General features: G+C 38.3%; 1 protein-coding gene across 1 annotated transcript in view; it reads left to right on the forward strand.

Annotated features, from left to right (window-relative positions):
• The window catches only part of grm6a (glutamate receptor, metabotropic 6a), a 68,795-nt gene extending 52,282 nt beyond the window's left edge, over positions 1-16,513 (forward strand). The window contains exons 8-12 of the mRNA XM_081349651.1: positions 1,795-1,934; positions 2,747-3,370; positions 6,509-6,820; positions 10,266-10,511; positions 15,208-16,513. Of these exons, the coding sequence (XP_081205777.1) occupies positions 1,795-1,934; positions 2,747-3,370; positions 6,509-6,820; positions 10,266-10,508 (1,319 nt within the window). The 3' untranslated portion in view covers positions 10,509-10,511; positions 15,208-16,513. The remainder of the gene's footprint in view (positions 1-1,794; positions 1,935-2,746; positions 3,371-6,508; positions 6,821-10,265; positions 10,512-15,207) is intronic.
• Positions 16,514-21,129: the final 4,616 nt, after the last annotated feature.

Below are 21,129 nucleotides of genomic sequence, written 5' to 3' on the forward strand. Positions count from 1 at the left end.
TATTTCTATGATATTTTAATTCTAAAAAGTCTATTTTAAAATATTTTGAAGTGTAATTCATTCCAGTGACGGCTAAGCTGAATTTACAGCATCATTACTGCAGTCTTCAGTGTCTTCAGAAATCATTCTAAAATGCCGATTTACTTCTTATGACATTTTTTTTTATCATCAATGCAAAAAAAAATGTTGCTGCCTAAAATTTTTATTTGTGGTACCTGTGGTACATTATTCATTATTTTTTAGAGAGCCCAAAAGGACAACATTTATTTGAAATTGTCACTTTTGATACATTTATTGTCTCATTTAATGCTGAATAAAAGTATTAATTTCTTTAAAAAAAAAATCTTACTGACGCCAAACCTTTGAATGGTAGTGTATATCCTTACAGACAACATACAAATATCAACTCTTTTAATTATTTCATAATAAAAAAAAAAGCATATTGTCTACAATTAATGGGTGCATGTTATTCCAAAGAAATATTTTTTCTTAATTGATATTTCCACTTCTAAAATGACACTTATTTTCTATTGATGTAACCAAGGCAGTGCAGTTAATAAGGCAAATAATATTTACTAATATACTTTTCACGATCCAATCAAATCCTGAAAGATGAAATCAAGCCCCGCCCTACATTATTATATGCAGAATATTCCGTTTAATTTAGCAATATGTCACAATATTGAAGTTAAGTGTGTTGCGAGTGACTATTCTTGTTGGGATGGAATACAGAATGTGCTTAGTGCTTCACAGTACCAGGTCTCGTAGCTCATTATAGTTGGAAAACAGAAGAACAGTCTCTTTAAAAATGGCAAAGTTCTGCCAAGTAAATCTAACTTTGTTCTGGTGTTGTGAAGCTGTCCATGAAAGAATTCCCATTAAATGACTTTCTCAAGAGTGACTTGCAAACATTTGGTTGGGAGTTCGCCTGGAGGGTATTGGCTGAACAAGCAATATGCATTATTGTGAAGGAGAAAATCACTCCTTTTTTCTACGCCAGAATTTCAAATGAAGCTGTCTTCCGCCTATACAGGAAAGGACAAACAAGCAAAAGACAAATCCTCATCCATCCAGGGCTAACTAAAGCAGGTTATGAGTGGTTGACTAATGACTGAACTAAATACTCATATTCAGGTTGACAAAGACCGACTCAAAGCACTCATAATCAGAGCTGAATGTTTGTCCATAGTGCATTCAGAGTTTACCATTCAAATATAATCGTGGACTAAAAACAGATATTGCTGCATGTAATATGCAGGAGGATAAAGGATGCATGAATGGAGCATCTACAGTAAATGACAGATGGTTGTAGAGCGAAGTGAAGATGTTTAGAGTCTCAGTGGATAAGGAGTGACAGGAAGAGGAGCTATAGCTAGAACGTCTCTTTATTAAATATCTAGCTGTGATCACGCTCATCCTCTCAGCTATAATTTACTATCACCTCTGTAATGTATTTCTATAAAGACCCAATGAAATCAGAATAGTTTTTTTTGGCTTTTAGTCAATGTTTATAGCTTTGAGATCATCTTCTTGAAGGCTGACAGAAGTAACAATATGTGTTTAAAATTGGCAATATTTCTCTTTCAGGAAACAGATTTTATCAGTTTGCATAGTAAAATGAGATGAGCCCATTGTCATTCCCCAACTTGCTATATTTAATAAAGATGCAAAAGACAAAATGAAAGCAAAACAATCAAATCAAATAAGTTGAATTTCTTTTTGGAAAATAATGACATTTATGATGTTTCTTGTTGTGTGATAACATTATATGAATGTTTCTTTTTTGATTATCAGGCAGCGCCGGCACTGCCGTTCTGTTTAATGAAAACGGTGATGCTCCTGGACGCTATGACATCTTTCAGTATCAGATGACCAACACTTCTAGTCCAGGATACAGAGTCATCGGCCAGTGGACCAATAACCTCCGACTCAACGTAAATTGACTCCAATTGCTCATTAGCATACAGATTAATTATATTGACAAATAGTTAGTTCACCCAAAAATGAAAATTCTGTCATTTACTCATCCTCACGATGTTCCAAACCTGTAAGACTTTCATTCATCTTTGTAACACTAATCAATATATATATATTTTAATGAAAAAGATCATAAAACTAATCCACATGAATTGTTTGAAATTTTCTGAAGAGACTTGATCGCTTAATATGATGAACAGATTGAATTTAGCCGTTTATTCACATATAAACATTGATCAGTGAACATAAACAGAGGCTCAACCGTACATGCTTTGACGCACAAGAATGAGCCTCATTGGTTCTCGCAGAAGCTCAAACGTGCTGCGTAACACTAGAATAAACCTCATTGATTCTTATCGAGTGAACATGCTTGAACTTCTGATGTTTATATGTGAATAAAAGCTTAAATAATACTGTTCATAATATAAAGTGAACGTGTCCCTTTAGAAAATCTGGACTAAACCGCTCAATTCATATGGATTAGTTTATGATCTCTTTATGAACTTTTTGATGCATCAAAGTGGTAGTTGCGTAGCTGTCAATGGAGGGACAGAAAGATCTCAGATTTCATTAAAAATATCTTCATTTGTGTTCCGAAGATGAATGAAAGTCTTAAAAGTTTGGAACGACACGAGGATGAGTAAATGATGACAGAATTTAAATTTTTGTGTGAACTAACCCTTTAACAGATAGTTGACCTATTTTGCTCAACAGATTAACATTTTCTTTCTAGTTTAATTCTCAGTAAATGTTCTCTGTATTTCATCAGGTAGAAGAGATGCAGTGGACTGGTGGAAACCGCCAAATTCCGGACTCTGTTTGCAGTTTTCCGTGCCAGCCAGGTGAGAGGAAGAAGATGGTGAAGGGTGTCCCGTGCTGTTGGCACTGTGAGCTCTGTGACGGGTATCACTTCCAAGCTGACGAGTTCAACTGCGAGATGTGCCCTTTCGACATGCGGCCGACCCTCAACCGCACGGCCTGCCGGCCAACTCCCATCATCAAGCTGGAGTGGCATTCTCCCTGGGCCGTTATCCCTCTGTTCCTGGCCATTCTTGGCATCCTGGCCACCCTGTCCGTCATCATCACCTTCATCCGCTTCAACGACACCCCCATCGTGAGGGCCGCGGGCCGCGAGCTCAGCTACGTGCTCCTGACCGGGATCTTCCTCATCTACTTCATCACCTTCCTCATGATCGCTGAGCCGGGAACGGTGGTGTGTGCTTTCCGCAGGCTTCTGCTGGGTCTGGGCATGAGCATTACATACTCTGCCATGCTCACGAAGACCAACCGGATCTACCGGATCTTCGAGCAGGGCAAGAAGTCCGTCACGCCTCCAAAGTTCATCAGCCCCACTTCACAAGTTATGATAACCTTCATTCTGATCTCAGTACAGGTAAATGTAGTAAATCAGAGCTTGAAGCAATTTAGTGATAATTGGTTTATTGTTTTGCTTCCTGCAGGGTTGCATCCCATGTTCTTGAAGTCCCAAATCTCATGGAATTGGTTACTGTGTTGGGCTGTTTTTAAATCGCTACAGTATTTACACTGTTCAAAAGTTTGGGGTCAGTAAGATTTTTAAAAAAGTTTTTATTTAATCAAAAATACAGGAAAACAGTTTTATCCTGAAATATTATTACAATATAAAATAATTTTTTTTTATTTGAATATATTTTAAAATGTAATTTATTCCTGTAATGCAAAGCTGAATTCCAGCATCATTACTCCAGTCTTCAGTGTCACATGATCCTTCAGAAACCATTCTAATTGGTTGCTCTGGATTTATTCCTTTTTTTTCTTGTTGATTCTTTGATTTTTTTTTTTTTGTAACATTATAAATGTCTTCTCTGTAACTTTTGATAAATTTAATGCATCCTTGCAGAAAGTATTAATTTCTTCACAAAAAAAAAAAAAATCATAATGACCCCAAACTTTTGAATGTTGGTGTATATATTTTCTTTCCTGTGGAATGAATCTATGAAGCTTTTAATAGACCGTGCATATTAAGTATTTAACACAAAATAACACACATCACATCAGCACTTCATGCATTTATTAAAATCTGTAGCTTCGGTGAGGACAAATTATTGAATTAAGGAATTATTAATTTAATTAGTAAAGAAAATTCTTCTTCACTTTATCCAGAATTCTGTCAAGAGGCACCTTAGGAAGTCCTTATCTTACTGAAACGTACTTGAACCTCTCTGTCTCACCCTAGCCAAACATTGGTTCATGAGCGACACAGAGCCACTGGTTATGGTAACTAAAGCCTCTATACTGTCGTCCCACTCTCAGTATGTCCCTGTTTGAGGTTTAGTCAATAGCAGTCTCCCAGCCAAGCAGATTCTCCTGTGTTTGGACACTCTGCCGAAGCTGATAAGCTGCCTGCAGACCTCATCATGTTGAGTGCTCTGGCTTCATTCTGCTTGTGCTAGCAAACGTGCCAGCCACGCTAATGTGCGAAAGCAACAGATTCAACATCAGTAAAGGCAGAAAAAAATGCTTGAGTGATTTACAGGTGACAAGAAAGCTCCTCCGCTGTCGATACACATTGTGTCTGCTGATAAACACCTCTCCTCCGATTAAAAACTGCTGATTGGAACTTTTACAAAAGAATATTTTAAACGCTTTTGTAGTTCAAGCTTAGCCCCCAGAATTATGCGCATGACTCACTGGCAACTGCGTGGGGGAGACGAGATTAACAGGACGTTAGCAGGAGAATGATTGACAGCAGGACGTTTCTCAGCACCTCCTCCAGCACATGTTGGCAGATGTGTCACCGATGCTGAGTTGAGAACGGAACTCCGCCGAGCGATTCTGACAGCAACATCTGTCTCCGCGACAACACGCCGGCTGCCCGGCTGCTGTTCTGTTCTCCTCCCAGTTGTAGAAGTTTCTGGGAAAGTTTGAGCCTTACCTGATGAGCACCCTCATTCAGGATCAGCCACTTCCTAGTCGGAATGTTCTAGTTGAGAACGGGTGCAGAGGACGCTCTCTTAATCACGCCTCTAACAGCTGCTCTCATCCGGTGACCCTCCGCAATTACACGGTGAATGACTTTGCTACATTATGATTTATGGTAATCATACGTCCCCTTTAGCCATCCTTAAAAAAAAAGTTTTATATTTGCGGTTCAAAAATAACCACTATCAAAAATAGTAACTTCCCAGCTGAAAGGGAACCTTCTCAACACTTTAGCTGATGTTGTGGAAAGGCTCTCAAAGTTATGAAACAACGTTCTTCCAGTAACGTATATAGAAAATGATCTGGTCTTTAATAATGTTCTCAAACATTGGTCATGGTACTTTTTTTTTTTTGCAGACATTTTTAGTTTAGAAATGTTACTACTTTAGAATGTTTCAGAATGTTCAGAGAACATTCAAAAGGAACATTCCTACTATGTCTGTAGAATGCTAAAGCAGAATGCTCTATCTAAAGGAATAAGAAACTCACAGGACAGAATACATTTAAGACAATCAAGACCGTAGTTCCATGTCTCAAGTTCACTGAAGCTGTCTGTCTGAATATGATGAGAAATATTCAAGTTCTTAGTGAGATCTCACTTTTGATTGCAGACTTGCCAGATGGCAAATTGGTGGAGTTTTAGAGACTTAAAGACACATGAGTATTTAAGTCTCCATTTGCTGTCTATTTAATCTCACTTGAGTTAAGAAAAGTTTTATTGTGATTTTTCTTTTCTATGGACAGTCCTAACCTGAAATAATAGGGATTTTGTTGACCCATGAACATGTTTACTAATATATATTTATATTTATACTACATTGCACCCAATACGACATGGAAATAAAGTTAATTATTTTTCATAATTTACTGAAGTAATTTACTCACATTGTTCATAGTACATAAATAAACAAAAAGGTCTAAATGTACACTAGCATTCAAAAGTTTATGATTTTTGAAACATTTTTGAAAGAAGTCTCTTGTCCTCACAAGACTGCATTTGTTTGATCAAAACTACAGTAAAATGAGCAGTGAAATATTATGTCTTTACTGTCACTTTTGATCACTTTAATGCATCTTTGCTAAATTAAATTATTAATGTCTGACCCCAAACTTTTGAACAGTAGTGCAATGTGTAGTTTCTGACTTTTTTCTGAATGCATTATGGTCAAAATACACAAAACTTGAGTTGTTCCCCTTTTTAATTCAGAATTAAAAACATTACATTTTAAATGCTACATTTCAGCTGAACTAGACATAGCCCCTTTTTTTCGTTTCAGAAATCTAGGCACGTTATTATTAAGCGAGGAGAGGATCTTATAGTTTCTTTTGTGTCTGTAAAAAAGCACTTTAAAACCCATCATTAAGAGCAATCAGGCTGATAGGTGGCCTATTTTAACCAGTAATCTTGTGCAAAGTCGTGTCTGATGAAAACTGGCTAAAACGCATTCCTTTTTACACTATATTCTACATACATCAATCTAACTGCAGTTCTTGACAAATGAGTCTGACCTTCTGACTGACTCCGTCTCGCCGTTAATGATAAGCTTTTACTTCCTGCCGTCTCTTGCAGGTTGTGGGTGTTTTCGTCTGGTTTGGCGTGATGCCGCCACACTCCACCGTGGACTACGAGGAGCAGCGGCCGCCCAATCCAGAGTTGGCACGTGGCGTCCTGAAGTGTGACATGTCTGATTTGTCGCTCATCTGCTGCCTGAGCTACAGCATCGTGCTGATGGTCACATGCACGGTCTATGCGGTCAAGAGCAGAGGCGTGCCTGAGACTTTCAACGAAGCCAAACCCATCGGCTTCACCATGTATACCACCTGCATCGTCTGGCTGGCGTTTGTGCCTATTTTCTTTGGCACAGCACAGTCCACTGAGAAGGTGAGACGTGTGTTATAATGTGATTGATTATTAATGTTGTTAAACAAATGCTTCACCCAAAAATGCAAATCATTTACTCAACATCATGTCGTACCAATCCTGCATGATTTTGTATGATGACTGTTCATCCCAAGTACACCACTGTTCAAAAGTTTGGGGTCAGTTTTTTTGGTTGTTGAAAGAAATTATACTTTTATTCAGCAAGGATGCATTAAATTGATTAAAAGTAACAGAAAAAACATTTTTAATGTTAAAAAGAATTATATTTCAAATAAATGCTGTTTTTTATTCATCAAATATATCACTGTTTCCACAAAAATATGAATCAACATTAATAATAAGAAATGTTTCTTGATCAGCAAATCATCATATTATAATGATTTCTGAAGGATCATGTGACACTGAAGACTGAAATTCAGCTTTGCATCACTGGAATTTAATTTTATAGTATATTCAAATAGAAAACATTTTAATGTTTCACAATATTACTGATTTTACTGTATTTTTGCATAAGCATTAAAGCATTAGAAGCTTTAAAAATCGTACTGATCCCAAACTTTTGAATGGTAGTGTATAAAATGCACTATAAAAGTGGTTGTACTCTATATTCCACATCTTCTGAAATTGTTTGTTGTTTAAATGGTGCTTCTTCACCACAATGCTCAAATCTCATTAGCATTCTTCAAATGTCACTGACGTGTAACCGAACACGATACGCAAGTTTGAACGTGGAGAAGTGGAAATGAGACCTTTGGGATGGTTTGAGGTTGACTTTGACCTCATTCTCCATGTCCTGATGAAAAAAGCCTCCTCGGAAGTGGATTCCAGTGGTGTTAGAGGAGTAATCCTCCACTTTCCCACTCTTTTTTTCTTGTTGAATATACCGTTTTATGCATGAATTTGCCATATCATGAAAACAAATTCTTTTGCAAATGCTGTTTTATATGGAAATGTTTTTCATCATTACCTGGTGGTGTTGCTAGTAGCTTTTTTGTGACTGTTCTATTGTAAACCGTAAGGCTTTCCTTATACATTTGCAATGGGACGGAGAGCAAATGCTACACATGAAATATTCGGATGTCGCCTTTTCCATCTTCAAAACACAATATATAGAAATGCAACACCATCTCTCTTTGAAACAACTTCCAGTATTTACAGCACAGTTCTGCTCCAATCCAGCAACAAAAGAGCTGAGCTTAGTTACCATTTAAGTCCTTAAGTAGAAAATTATGTGAAATGAAGTCATTTCAATATGAAGGCATTGAAGTAAGCAACAACCTGCCAGGCTCACGATAACAAGTCCAAGTTGAATTGCTCACAGTTTCTCTTTTGAAGAGGCCTTTGATATGGCAGACATGGAAAGGGATGAGATGAGAAAAAACAACATTTCATTTCTCCCCTTTATCTGCCAAAGACACACCATGACACAGAGACAAAGACTCTTCCGCCCACCAATGAGGTTCCGGGGGTTTGACTGTGGGAGGAGGTTGATAACGGGAGTCTTTGGGAGCCTGAAAGACAATGTCTACCCATCTTAATAAAGCCAGAAGCCTCGTCAGCGGGAATTAGGAATTAGAGCATTAGTTATTGCTGCATAGATTAAACGACCCAGGTAGCTTCCCACTGACATGTCGTTTAATGCGCCGCGCTAATACTATACGTGTCATTTCCTGGTGAGCACTCTTGGGTGGGCAGGTGCTCTTTCATTTGCCTTTGGCAGCCACATGTGATGAACATTGTGAATGTTTATATTGATGCATTGCCATGGCCTGTCCAAAGGAGGATTTTATTACTCAAAGGTAGCGTTTTCATAGCTCAGGAGGCGTTAGATGTTTTATTTAAGCATCACATTTGATGTTTCTTCTGTTCATTTTAGAAAAACAAATGACAGAGTATATAGAGCGATGCAAATAATGTGTATACCATTAATACACTACAGTCATAAGTTTGGGGTCTACAAGATTTTTAAACAATATGAATACTTTTATTCAGCAAGGATGGTGAAATTGATCAAAAGTGACAGTATAATGTATTATGTTTCAAATAAATTCTGTTCTTTTGAACTTTCTATTCATCAAAGAATGCTGGAAAGAAAAGTAGTAGCTCAACTGTTTTTAATATTGATAATAAGAAATGTTTCTTGAGCACCAAATTCAATTTTGCTTAAGGAATAAATTACATATATTAAAATAGAAAACAGATGTAATAATATTTTACGGTATTAATGTTTTTACCATGTTTTTTATCAAATAAATACAGCCATGGTGAGCAGAAGAGACTTCTTTCAAAAACATTAAGAAAACAGACCCCAAACTTTTGAATGGTAGTGTATAATACACGTTTTAATTAATAATTATAATAATTAAGTCATTTGTTTCTAATTTTATTTTTATAATTATGTTAATTTAAATTAATAATGATTTCTTTGTCTTTAAAATGTGTTAATATATATATATATATATATATATATATATATATATATATATATATATATATATATATATATATATATATATATATATATATAATTTAATTTAAAAAGTATAAACTTTGGTCTTGGAAGAAGCTGATGAGAAATGTTTGAGTTCATATTTGTAATGGTCTCGGTCTCGGTCCTGGTCCTGTGCTGCTTTTCCTGAGTTCTGCTTGCTAGTTCGTTTTTTATGGTTTCTTATTGGATTACGTTCACCTGTTGTTCATTTAGTTTTCTCTTTGTATTTACACCCTTTCCTCTGTTCATTGTTCCGTGTCGTCTTAGTTTTACTTGGTTGTTGTTTATAGCTTTCCTGTGTTCTCCTGCGTTCCTTGAATAGCGATTAAAGGCTTATTCTAGTAATTCTCCTGCGTTGTGCGATTTGTGCAACCAAGCGTGACAATATTGAAATGACTTTTGAGTTTTGCAAATTAGCTTAGTCTTAGCATTGTTGAGATCTCTTCTGTAGCTCTGAGATTACTTGAATCTGTTTGTCAGAAATACATAAAGAAGACAAAACTCTCAATTTCTTCTCCATTTAGTCTTATGTCTAAAGGGAGAGTTCACCCAAAAGTTCTCTCATCATTTACTCACCCTCATGCCATCCCCAATATGTATATTTTTCTTCAGAAACAATATTTGTTTTATGAAAATAATCCATCTCTGTGAGTACATATAAAGGCTGCCACTCGGTTGACGCTTGAACACTCCGATCGTGACAGTAATCCATACGACCCCAGTGGATGAATAAATGTCTGTGTGAATGAATCGTTTGTGTTTATCTGAAGAAAGAAAGTCATATGAGGATGAGTAAATGATGAGAGAATTTTCATTTTTTCAGCAAACTATTCATTTAAAGTGATCTCAGTTGAGATCTTGTCTTTCTTTTATAATAGGGTCTATCAAAAGTGATGTATAACTCAATCCTGTGATCTATAACTCTTGGCGTTTCATTTCCCGTGTTTGATCCAGATGTTCATCCAAACGACGACGCTGACCGTGTCCATGAGTCTGAGCGCCTCCGTGTCTCTGGGGATGCTCTACATACCGAAAGTCTACGTCATCATCTTCCACCCTGAGCAGAACGTGCAGAAGCGCAAGCGCAGCTTCAAGGCCGTGGTGCAAGCCGCCACCATGTCCTCGCGCCTCTCGCAGAAATCCATCAATGACAAGCAGAACGGGGAGACCAAGATCGAGCCAGACAGGTCACAGTAGCAGGTAACAGCCTCTCTCAGACCCTTGGAAAAGTGCATGGAGTCTGTTCTGAATCTCATGAGATGCCATTAAAGCCTGGAAGAATGACACAAATAAATCACCCTGTCTAAATGACATAAAATCACTCTTTTAAAAATAAAGGCTCCAATTAGAATCAAAAAGGTCACACAAGCAGGGAGCTGGGCTTTTATGGTAACACTTTACAATAAGGTCTCATTTGTCAACATTAGTTAATGTATTAACTTACATTATTCCATGGTCTGGGTGAATACTCGATTCTGATTGGCTGCAGGGTGTCCATTAAAAAGTGATATAGGACACCTAGTAAATAAACCGTCAGGCGTAACCAGGGAAACCAAGTTATTGTTTGTAAAAACTTTAGATTTCGATTGTAAAACTAATTAAAATATAAACTAATGTTTTAAAAATGTGTTTTTTGGCAAGTGACCATGGTATAAGCGGGTTAATGCCCTTCGAGGTGTCCATTGTCAGGTATTAATGGACTTCGGCGGAGTTCACGCCTCGCCGTCATCCATTAATACCTGACAATGGACACCTTGTCGCGTATTAACCCTTACTGAACTAACAATGTGCAATACATTTGTTACAGTAAATCTTTGATGATGTTAGTTAATAAAAACCAGCTGTTCATTGATTGTTCATGTTAGTTCACAGTGCATTAACTAATGCTAACAAATGCAACATTTGATTTTAATAATTTATTAGTAAATGTTGAGATTAACAATACTAAGATTAGTAAATGGCTTCTGACGTCACACTTGGATGTGGGCGAGGTTGGATGTCGGCCTGAGACTCTTGTAGTCTGAGCCCTGCTGTAAACTTCTAAAGTTCCAGGTTAATTCTAACCTGGCGTCTATTGACGGAGAGAACCGAGTCATTTCTAGAGACTAGAATATTATAGTCTGATCATTCTAGCAACACCATAACCACCAATCAACTGCATAGCAATGCACTAAAAACATTCAGAACTGTAATCATAAAGCCCTGCCAACAACCCTTTAGCGTTGTGTTTTTATACTGTGTTTAGGTTCTGCTGCGAATTCATATTTGCTGAAAAGCGAAAATGGATTTGTTATGGCCTTTGAATGACTTATACCAGGAAGATCTGCTGAGAAATACTGCTCCGTAATATATTTCATTGTAATAAACTGTCCTCAAAGCTTCCAGGATGGGATTGTTAGGGAACTCGATGCTTTAAATCTAAAATTTAAGGTACCCTGAATCTTTTTACGTGAGCTGAAATGAGTGCCCCCTCACATTTTTATATCCATAAAATCTCCCTCTCTCTCTCCCTCTTTTAAATTGCGGTGAAATGCTTTTGGGTTTATTTTCCACTTGTTCTCTATCTCTGCAAGCACACATTTGCTTCCTCAACACATGCAGTTTGAAGCAGCACATCTCATTACTTTCATATTACTGAGCTTTTGGAAGCAAAAAATCACTAAGCCTGCACGAAATTCCTGAAATGATGCTTGTTGAAATGGATATTTCTCGGCATTGCAACAATATTTGGGTGCACAAGCGAAGAAACTGGAAGTAGAAAATGAATTATGAAAAGCATGTGGATAGAACTATTGAATATGATTCATTTATAGACTTAATGATTGCATTTATTAATAAAACAAATGCTGAATTATATATAATGAGTGCTCTTTTTCCCCTCTCTCCCCTTACTGAGATATAGACCTTATATAATTTTGCCATTTGACAATTAGTCCCAGTGTCACTTTTCCTTTCTCTTTTACATTTTTGCCTTTGTTTAATTATGTGTACAATAGTTTGGGGTCTGTACGATGTTTAATTATTTTTATTTTTTTTGAAAGTAGTATCTTCTGCTCACAAAGGCTGCAATTGTTTGATCAAAAATATAGGGAAATATTATGAAATTTAAAATATCTGTTTGAATATATTTTAAAATGTAATTCATTCCTGTGATGAAAAGCTTCATTACTCCAGTCTTCAGTGTCACATGATCCTTCAGAAATCATTCTAATATGATGATTTGCTGCTCAGAAAACATTTCTTTATTATCAATGTTGAAAACTGCTAATATTTTTGTGGAAATCTTAAAGGAGAACTCCGGTCAATTTTAACATTGAGCTCATTTTTTTGTACATTTGGAGTGCTGTCAATACAGAGAACAACGACAAAAATCGGTGTTGCCTACACCGAGTTATTCTATTTTTAAAATTTGCACCCTGTTGACTTCAATGGGGCAAGTACTAAACCTGCTTTTAGCCTCTTAACATCCTTGATGTGTCATTACAAGTGCCCAGCCGTATGAGTGATTCCTTCAGAGTGAACACGAGTGGATCTGCCTGCAGTAGATGTGAAAGAAATGTATAAAAATGATGTTATTTAAGCCAGCGCAAATACCTTTGTTTACATCCTGTTTTCGGGTGAAGTCCAAAGTAGTCGATTGCCGAGTTCACGCGCGTGATCATAGGTAACTAAACCTATGCGCGTGAACTCGGCAAATTTTAAAAATAGAATAACTCGGTGTAGGCAACACCGATTTTTGGCATTGTTCTCTGTATTGACAGCACTCCAAATGTACAAAAAATGAGCTCAATGTTAAAATTGACCGGAGTTCTCCTTTAATAAAAAAAAAAAATCCAGGATTCTTTGATGAATAGAAAGTTTGAAAGAAATCAGACAACAGAAATCTTTTGTTACATTATAAATGTCTTTACTGTCACTTTTGATCAATTGAACGTGTCCTTGCTGAATAAAAGTGCTAGTATTAGTATTTGCAAAGTTTGCAAAGCACTAGCTCTGAACTGTGTGGTTCAGTCATTGCAGAAACCAATGTTAGTGCAAATCATCAGCTGGACAGTTGATTGACAGTCATAAACAGTGAAGTGTGTGCTGTTAGCTGCAGTGATCCCTGAAGAGGAGAGTTAACATTGTCTCACACTTGCCCTATCGCTCCTGCGCCGTCAAACAAGAGATTCCCCCCCGGCTACTACAGACAGACAGTTTGTCGTGTCAGTGCAGGGTAGATCACTGGACAAAAAGGCATCACTGCCCTCATTGTATATACATTTACAGGCTCTTGCATCTTCTGTTATTTGATAAATAACTTTCCATAAACTGTTACTATTAATCACACTGAAGGTCAGTGTTGGGGAAAGTTACTTTTAAAAGTAATGCATTACTAAATTGCGTTACTCTTTTAAAAACGTAGTCACTTTTTATGCAAAGTGACGTGTTATGATACTTTTGTGTCACTTTTTTCTCACCTGGGCTTGCATAAATGTTTTTAATTCTGTTTTTGGCAAATTGAAAGGCCTTTCACACCAAAAGTGTCGGTGAGTTATGCATGGGCAAAATGTAATGTTCAGATTTGCCATTGTTATCCTACTACGATTGCAAATGATGGTATAAAAATGAATCGCACGTAACGGACGTCATCTCTGAGAAATATTTCTTCTGCCTGAGGCACAATTTTGAGTGTATTCCCTCACTGCTATCAAAAAGGCATATTATAACTGCCACACTGCATTCATGGGAAATGTGACCGAAACCCTCCAGGACTTGAGTAATAAAGGAAAAACACCCACATATACCACAAGAAGCGTTTGTGTGTGTGTGTGTGCGTGTGTGGTTTTTTGGGGGTTTTTTTGTCAAAGGAGCATTCAGGAGCGTGATGTTAAAAAAACAGCACAGATCTATTCAGAGCAGACACACTAGATGTGATGGCACATCTTGCTTTCTCTCCCGATCTGTCATTCGTGGGTGTTGCTTACAAAGAGAGGAAGTTGTTAAGAGAGATTAACAACATGTCAGCAAGTCACACTTTTCATGTCCATAGTTGTTGCTTTACCTCTATCTATCTATCTATCTATCTATCTATCTATCTATCTATCTATCTATCTATCTATCTATCTATCTATCTATCTATCTATCTATCTATCTATCTATCTATCTATCTATCTATCTATCTATCTATCTATCTAGCTATCTGTCTATCTGTCTGTCTCCGTCTGTCTCCGTCCGTCCACACATAATATATATATATATATATATATATATATATATATATATATATATATATATATATATAGCTTATATACACAGTATGTATTAGGGCTTCACGATATTGAAGAAATATGTGATAACGTTAAATAATGCGATATTCGATATGCGATACGACATTTCTAAAATAAATAATAAAAGGATCATGTGACACTGAAGACTGGAGTAATGATGATGAAAATTCAGCTTTACCATCACAGGAATAAATGACCTTTAAAAAAACAAAAAACAGTTATTTTAAATGGTAAATATATTTCACAATAGCCTACTACTGTTTTTACTGTGTTTTTGATCAAATAAATGCAGCCTGGGTGAGCATGAGAGACATATAATTTTTTTTTTTTAAATACTTACCGACCCCAAACGTTTGATCAGTACTAGCATACATACATCAGTATATGGCCATCAATAAAGAAAGATGCTTTTTTCTTTTTTTGTCAATATCATGCTAACCAGGAAATCCTTGCTGCTTGGTTTGAGGCTATCTTATATGTTTTGCAGACAGTTTGTCTCTGCTTTGATGTGCAGTCTCTGTAGCAACCCTTTAAAAAGCACAAACGCACATAAAGTGCCAACCTACTTTTTTGCTGAGTGTTGCTGAGTTTCTCATACATTCACAGATCTGTCTTTGTACTTACAGATGACCCTTGGAACAGCTGTGTGGATCTCAAATCACTGAGGAACAGGGTCAAAGGGAGAGTTTCGCTGTGTTGTATTTTGTGATGCCAGGTGAGGAAGTTAATAAAGCCGACGTTACTGACTGTGAAGAGCAAACTGCTAACACTGCGAACAGAAAATACTTTATTGAGCATCTTTGTCCAACACTTGAAACGCTTCATAGATAGAATGTGTCCAAAAGCCTTTCTCGTCTAGAAGATTTTTGCGGATAGCACAAGGCGATTTGGAAAAATCCCATTTTTACCTCAGAACGTGCTTATTGTGTGGTCATTGCGTTAAGGTTTTAGCATGAGATGTTTACAGTGGTGCGACTTTGGACGTGCACACAGTGACCGAGTAAAAACCTCTCAGAAGAAACCGAAGAAAAACTTTCCTCACCTTTAACCGTACAGCAAAGTCACTGTTTTATCATCTCCGACTGTGTCATATACACCATTTTAATTTTAGGTTGTAAGCTCAAAGAATGAATTAGACACTATTTGAGGCAGTTGTGCATTTGATAGCTTCGTGCATCTTATATATCTCATATTTATTTAAACGATTCTAAGTAGATGTTATTAATTTGATTTATTTTCATATAATGTATGTATATTTATTTAATGATTGATCTCCTCGGCCAAAGACATGTTGGTGCTTTTATAAAGAGATATAAAAAAAAGAACAAGAAGATTTCAGAGCTGAATATCAATAGAGCATCCAGAATGCACCATATTAAAGAATAATGTACAGTTCAACTTGTTAAACATTGTAAATAGAGGACTCTGGAGTTTTAATGGATGTAAATATTATTTTGTGTGTTCTGAAGCGGTTGTTTTGTGTTTGACTGACAACATGCATGGGAAACTGTATCTGAACAGTCTTATTGTGTTACATGAGTAAACATGACTGCTGTGTGTTTTGCCCACGTCACATTAATTAAACGTCAGTTAACGTCTTTCAGTTTTTACATCAGTGTTTTTGGGATGTACATTATATTCGGCTGGGTTCATAATGCTCTGCATTGCTTGAGGACATGCAACACTACAACACTGGCAGTGTCTATATGAATATGTCATATTTGAAGCAGTATAGATGTTGAATGGTACAATCCATAACAGAAAGAGCAAAACAATCAATTGTAATTAAAATGAATGCTGGTGTCAGAAAGCCACAAGAATTCCTTCATGAAATAACAACAGTGGTTCGCTGCTGAGAATCTTTCTTAGTTCAGTGTTTCTGTTCTCAAAAATCCATCAATAAAGCCCTACAGCAAGATGTTTGATACATGGAAAATAATATGTTCGGTGTGTTCTTTCCACGCAAGACTGAGAACAAAAGAAATGTTTTAATATTGTTTTCTTTGCTCTTATCATTGTTTTAAGGATCTCTAGGTGTGTTTTGCTGTTTATTTCAGTGCATGCAACATCCACATTTGTACACTTTCTGTAAATTATATTTTGCAAAAGCTGTCATCCAAAATGAACAGTCATTATCTACTCACCCTCATGTTATTCCAAACCAATATGCAGTTATTTTTTCATGGAAAACAACAGGAGAATCCTTACACAAAACAATCCCATTCACAAACCATGCCATTCAGAAGACTTAGTGCACAAATCATATGAACTTCCTTTATGATATTTTATGACGCTTTTCCTTTTTGGAGCTTGAAAGCTCAAGTTCCCATTCATTGTGATTGCGTGGAAAAGAGCGACTTTTCATTATCTGGGTGAACTGTTCCTTTAACAATATCCCAGCTAACAAAAATATGTTCTAAGAACGTTTGCCAATGTTCATATTAGGTAAGAAAAAAAGAAAAACAATTTTTTTTTATTGTTCTTTGAATGTTCAAAACCAAATCTTCAAACTACATTCAGAGAACATCTGACTTTTTGGGCAAAATCAAACAAATGTCTTAAATACATTTTATCTGTGCTCAAAATCAAATAATGCTTTCAGATCATATACACACAGCCAGTCAAAATATAAACACTACATATCTTTCATTAGACACTACATAAAAAAATGGAGAACAGCATCCAAAGCATGCAGTACATTTTGTAATTACATAAAAAAAGTAACTTGGTGAAAAGTAAAAGGTGAATTTATTGTATACTCAATGCACTGCAAGTATAGTATTGTACTGAATATTACGAAATGTCTGTACATTCCGCATTGCATACTGTAAAAATACAGTAGTCCAACTGCAAAGGCCCAAAAGGTTAAAAAATGAAAGTGTTACAGTTGTGCGACTGCAAAATCAGAGTCAGTGAGAGATTCATTCTGCCTCAGCATCACGTCTTTGTTCTGGGTCCAGCCTGAGGACTTTGTCCACATCACAGGCAATGTCATCTCTTGCCAGGCAAAGGGAAAAACCCTTGTGTGCCGGATCCAGCCTTGACCACACTGTCCACATCTTCCTCTTTCTCGTCCTCATCCTCTTCCTCCTCGTCCACCACATTTTGCACAGTCTTCCTCTTCTCCCTCTCAGATTGTTCCCATCCAACATTCAGTGCACCTGTGAACTCTGAGCTGGCTTATTGTGTACAGTTGGTTTAATCACAACATTAGAAATAAGTGTGAACAGTTTTGAGTCATTGTGTGTAAACGATGACAACTGTGTTGTAGTTGTGTTTAACGTTTGCCTGCCCGTGTTTAGCATTTTGCAACACATGTGCATCACAGTGCGATATGCTTTAGTGAGTGAGAATCTGTTTAGAGTTTTGTAAAAAGAGTGCATGAGATTTGCAAATGGTGTCTAACTGCCTGAACTTGAGAAAAGAGGGATTTATTTGACTATTTGGTTTAGGCTATTGAAGATTTGACTCAGAGAATGGGGCTTAGTGTTTTAGCAATTACTGGACAATTCTCTTCCAGTAATGTTACTGTAATTGCCTATTACTGGGCAATACAGTAACATTACTGGAAGAAAATTGTTCATAACTTTGAGAGAAACTTGCTGTCACATATGTTCTGTTTTGGCTTAGATTACTTGTGTTTTAGTTCTGTTCCTGTTTACCATGTAATTTGACCCAGTTTCCTAGTGTGTTTGATTAATGATCCCGTTCACCTGTCGTTCATTAATTACCTAATTTAATCTGTGGCTGAACCCGAAATTGCCCTCTAAACCCTCAATCACTATTCCCTAGGTTAGTCCACTAATACAGTTCACTTGAAGGAGTGAATGAAAATGAGTGAGTGAATTCTGACATCCGTTGAGCGTACACCGGATGTACACTCGTTATTGTGGTGCATTGTGGGATAGAATGACACCACTACAAATGGCTGTCCCCTCAAATAATGCCCTATTTAAGGTAATGGGGGTGATTTCGGATTTAGCCTGTTTCGTTCAGTTCTTTGTCCAGTCTCGTCTTTGTGAAGTGGGTGTGTTACCCTGTGTTTCCGCCCTTTGTGTATTATTGAATTAAAAGACTATTTCATTGCCTTCCTCGTCTTTGGGTGCTCTATGTACTGCCACTGTGACAAAAGATCGGACCAAAAATACAAAACTGGTGTGCACATCCCAAACACCCAGGGGTGCGTTTCCCGAAAGCATCGTTGGCCAACTATGGTCGCAAGTTCATCGCAATGTCCATTGAACTCTATTGGTAACGACGGAACTTGCGACCATAGTTGGCCAACGATGCTTTCGGGAAACGCACCCCAGATTGGGCTCAGGTGCAGGACAACTAAGTAACATAAACGAAAAAAGAAGCGTGAAGTCCGCACACTGAAAATAGCTGCTTCAAATGATTTTATTAATAGCACAACGTTTCGACCCTCAGGTCTTCATCAGGCACAAAAGACCGGACCAAACCAGTAGTGAATTATGTCGCGTTCTCATTCTCGCCTTTTGATTTCTTTTCCCCCCTCATGGATTTACCTGCCGTTCAAGTACTCTGCATGGAGCAAAGGGACTGTCCACTGGATCCAGACCGGTCAAAGGGAAGATTTCGCCACGTTTGTGGAGTGGGTGCTGGCGTTTAACGGATCGGCTTTTACCATCTGCTGGCCGGGGAAGACATCACCAGCCCCACTCCGCACCCAGAGGCCAGCCAGCCAGCCAGCCATCAACCACGATCATGACAGAGATTACGCATGAACCCACCGCAGACGGAGCGCCTGAGTCTGCCACGAGTGAGAAGTCAGAGCTGTAGGATTGAAAATAATCCAATATATTTGAAATGAACCAAGACATTTGCTTCACTGTTTTCCACCCCTTTTTCTACCACAAGGACCATTTGGAGTTCCTAAAGGCACAGATGGGCTGATAGTGATCTAGGCCTCTAGGCCAAGATGTGTGTACTTTGGGGGTCGATGAATTGTCACACCTTTAGTACGGTGGGGGGAGTTGTAATTATCTGATTGGTCAGGTTGAATGTCTCATTTGGGTTTTAGTCACATGATCACGGAAGATTGCTCTGGCTCTTTGGTGCTCTGGCTCTCTTATTCTCTGGGTCTCTTTCTTGGGGCTCTCTTTACCTCCTTTTTCCTCTTACTCTCTACTCTCTCTCTCTCTCTCTCTCAGGTAATATTTTACATGCTGGGTAAGATTAATGGTATAAGTTATCATCATCTCATACATCTATTTTGTAACTATTTTAAGCGTAACCATAATATTTTGTCATTAAACCTTTTCAATTACAAATAATGTGCTAAATAGATTTGTTTTGGTATTGACTTTGAAGTATCCAAATTGTAATGCAATATTGTCACTCTCTATAGCAACGCTCTCCCACATATTAAGCTACTGTAACAGCTTATTTCTGTCGTTGGTATAAGTAGCAGTGGGTGGAATAGACAAGAAATGTACAGTTTTCTACCATCTTGCTAATAACATTTCGTTAGTCATTCGGCAGTCTTGCAGCTTGAACCCCTGCAGGAAATCCACCCTTACAGAGCCAAGGTCTCACTGAGAGTCTGAGCTGGTGTGTGCTCGTGGAGTTCGAGGGCATGGAGTGGAGCCCCGCACACACCACCGCAGTCTAGGGAATGTTGGGTCCAGTCTCTGTGGACATTCATGGCATGAATGAGTTTAAATAGGATGCTGCCCTGTGTTTCCCTTTCCCTCTGGTCCCACCCAGCCCCAGTTCTCCTATATCTCTGTTGGTTCAGTCCAGTTCCGAGTTTCCAGAGTCCCAACCCACCCTCCCTCTCCCATCTCCTCTACCAAAGCCAGCCAGTGCGTCTGCCCCACCTTCGCTGATCCCCTCCTGCTCGCCTACTTATCCATCCACCCTGCTGCGCTGCATGAATGCGCATTTGAGCTTCCAGTCACCAGTTCCCTCCTGGCAAGGGGATTCCTATGCTCTGTATAGTCTTCCAAGCCCTTGACTACACCTCAACCCTACGACCCTTCAGCATCTCCTTGGCTCCACGTTTCCTCAGCTCCACTGGGGTTCGTCAGTCCTCTGACTCCACCTGGCTCCCTCGTCCCTCCAGCCCCGCCTTGGTCAGACGTCAACCCCACTACACCACGGTCTTCCACTTCTCTGGCTGCGCCTCATCCCTCCATCCCTCTGGCTATGTCGGGCTCCTCCTTCCCTCCAGCGTTGCCTTGGTCCTCGTTCCCTCCGTCTCCGCCCGGCCTGCCGAACACCCGTCTCCACCTCAGTCCCGTGAGCCTGCAGTTTCGCCTATGCCCTCACCTCGGGTCTCCGTCTCCTCCATTCCTCCTGGGACTCCTCTGTCTCCATCAGGCATCACATGGTATCATCACGTGAGTCTCCACCATGGCTCCTCCCTCCTCCTACTACACCATGGAGTGTTTTGCTTGCCCTGACTGTGTCCGTCCCTCTCCTGTTCATCCCTCCTCAGTTGGACTGTTACGGCACGAGGACGCCTCTTTCTGGGAGGGGACGTACGCGTACGGTCACATATATGTTCTGTTTTGGCTTAGTTTCTT

The sequence above is a fragment of the Scardinius erythrophthalmus genome (assembly GCF_964197995.2).
Source record: "Scardinius erythrophthalmus genome assembly, chromosome: 20".
NCBI classification, from domain to species: Eukaryota; Metazoa; Chordata; class Actinopteri; order Cypriniformes; family Leuciscidae; genus Scardinius; species Scardinius erythrophthalmus.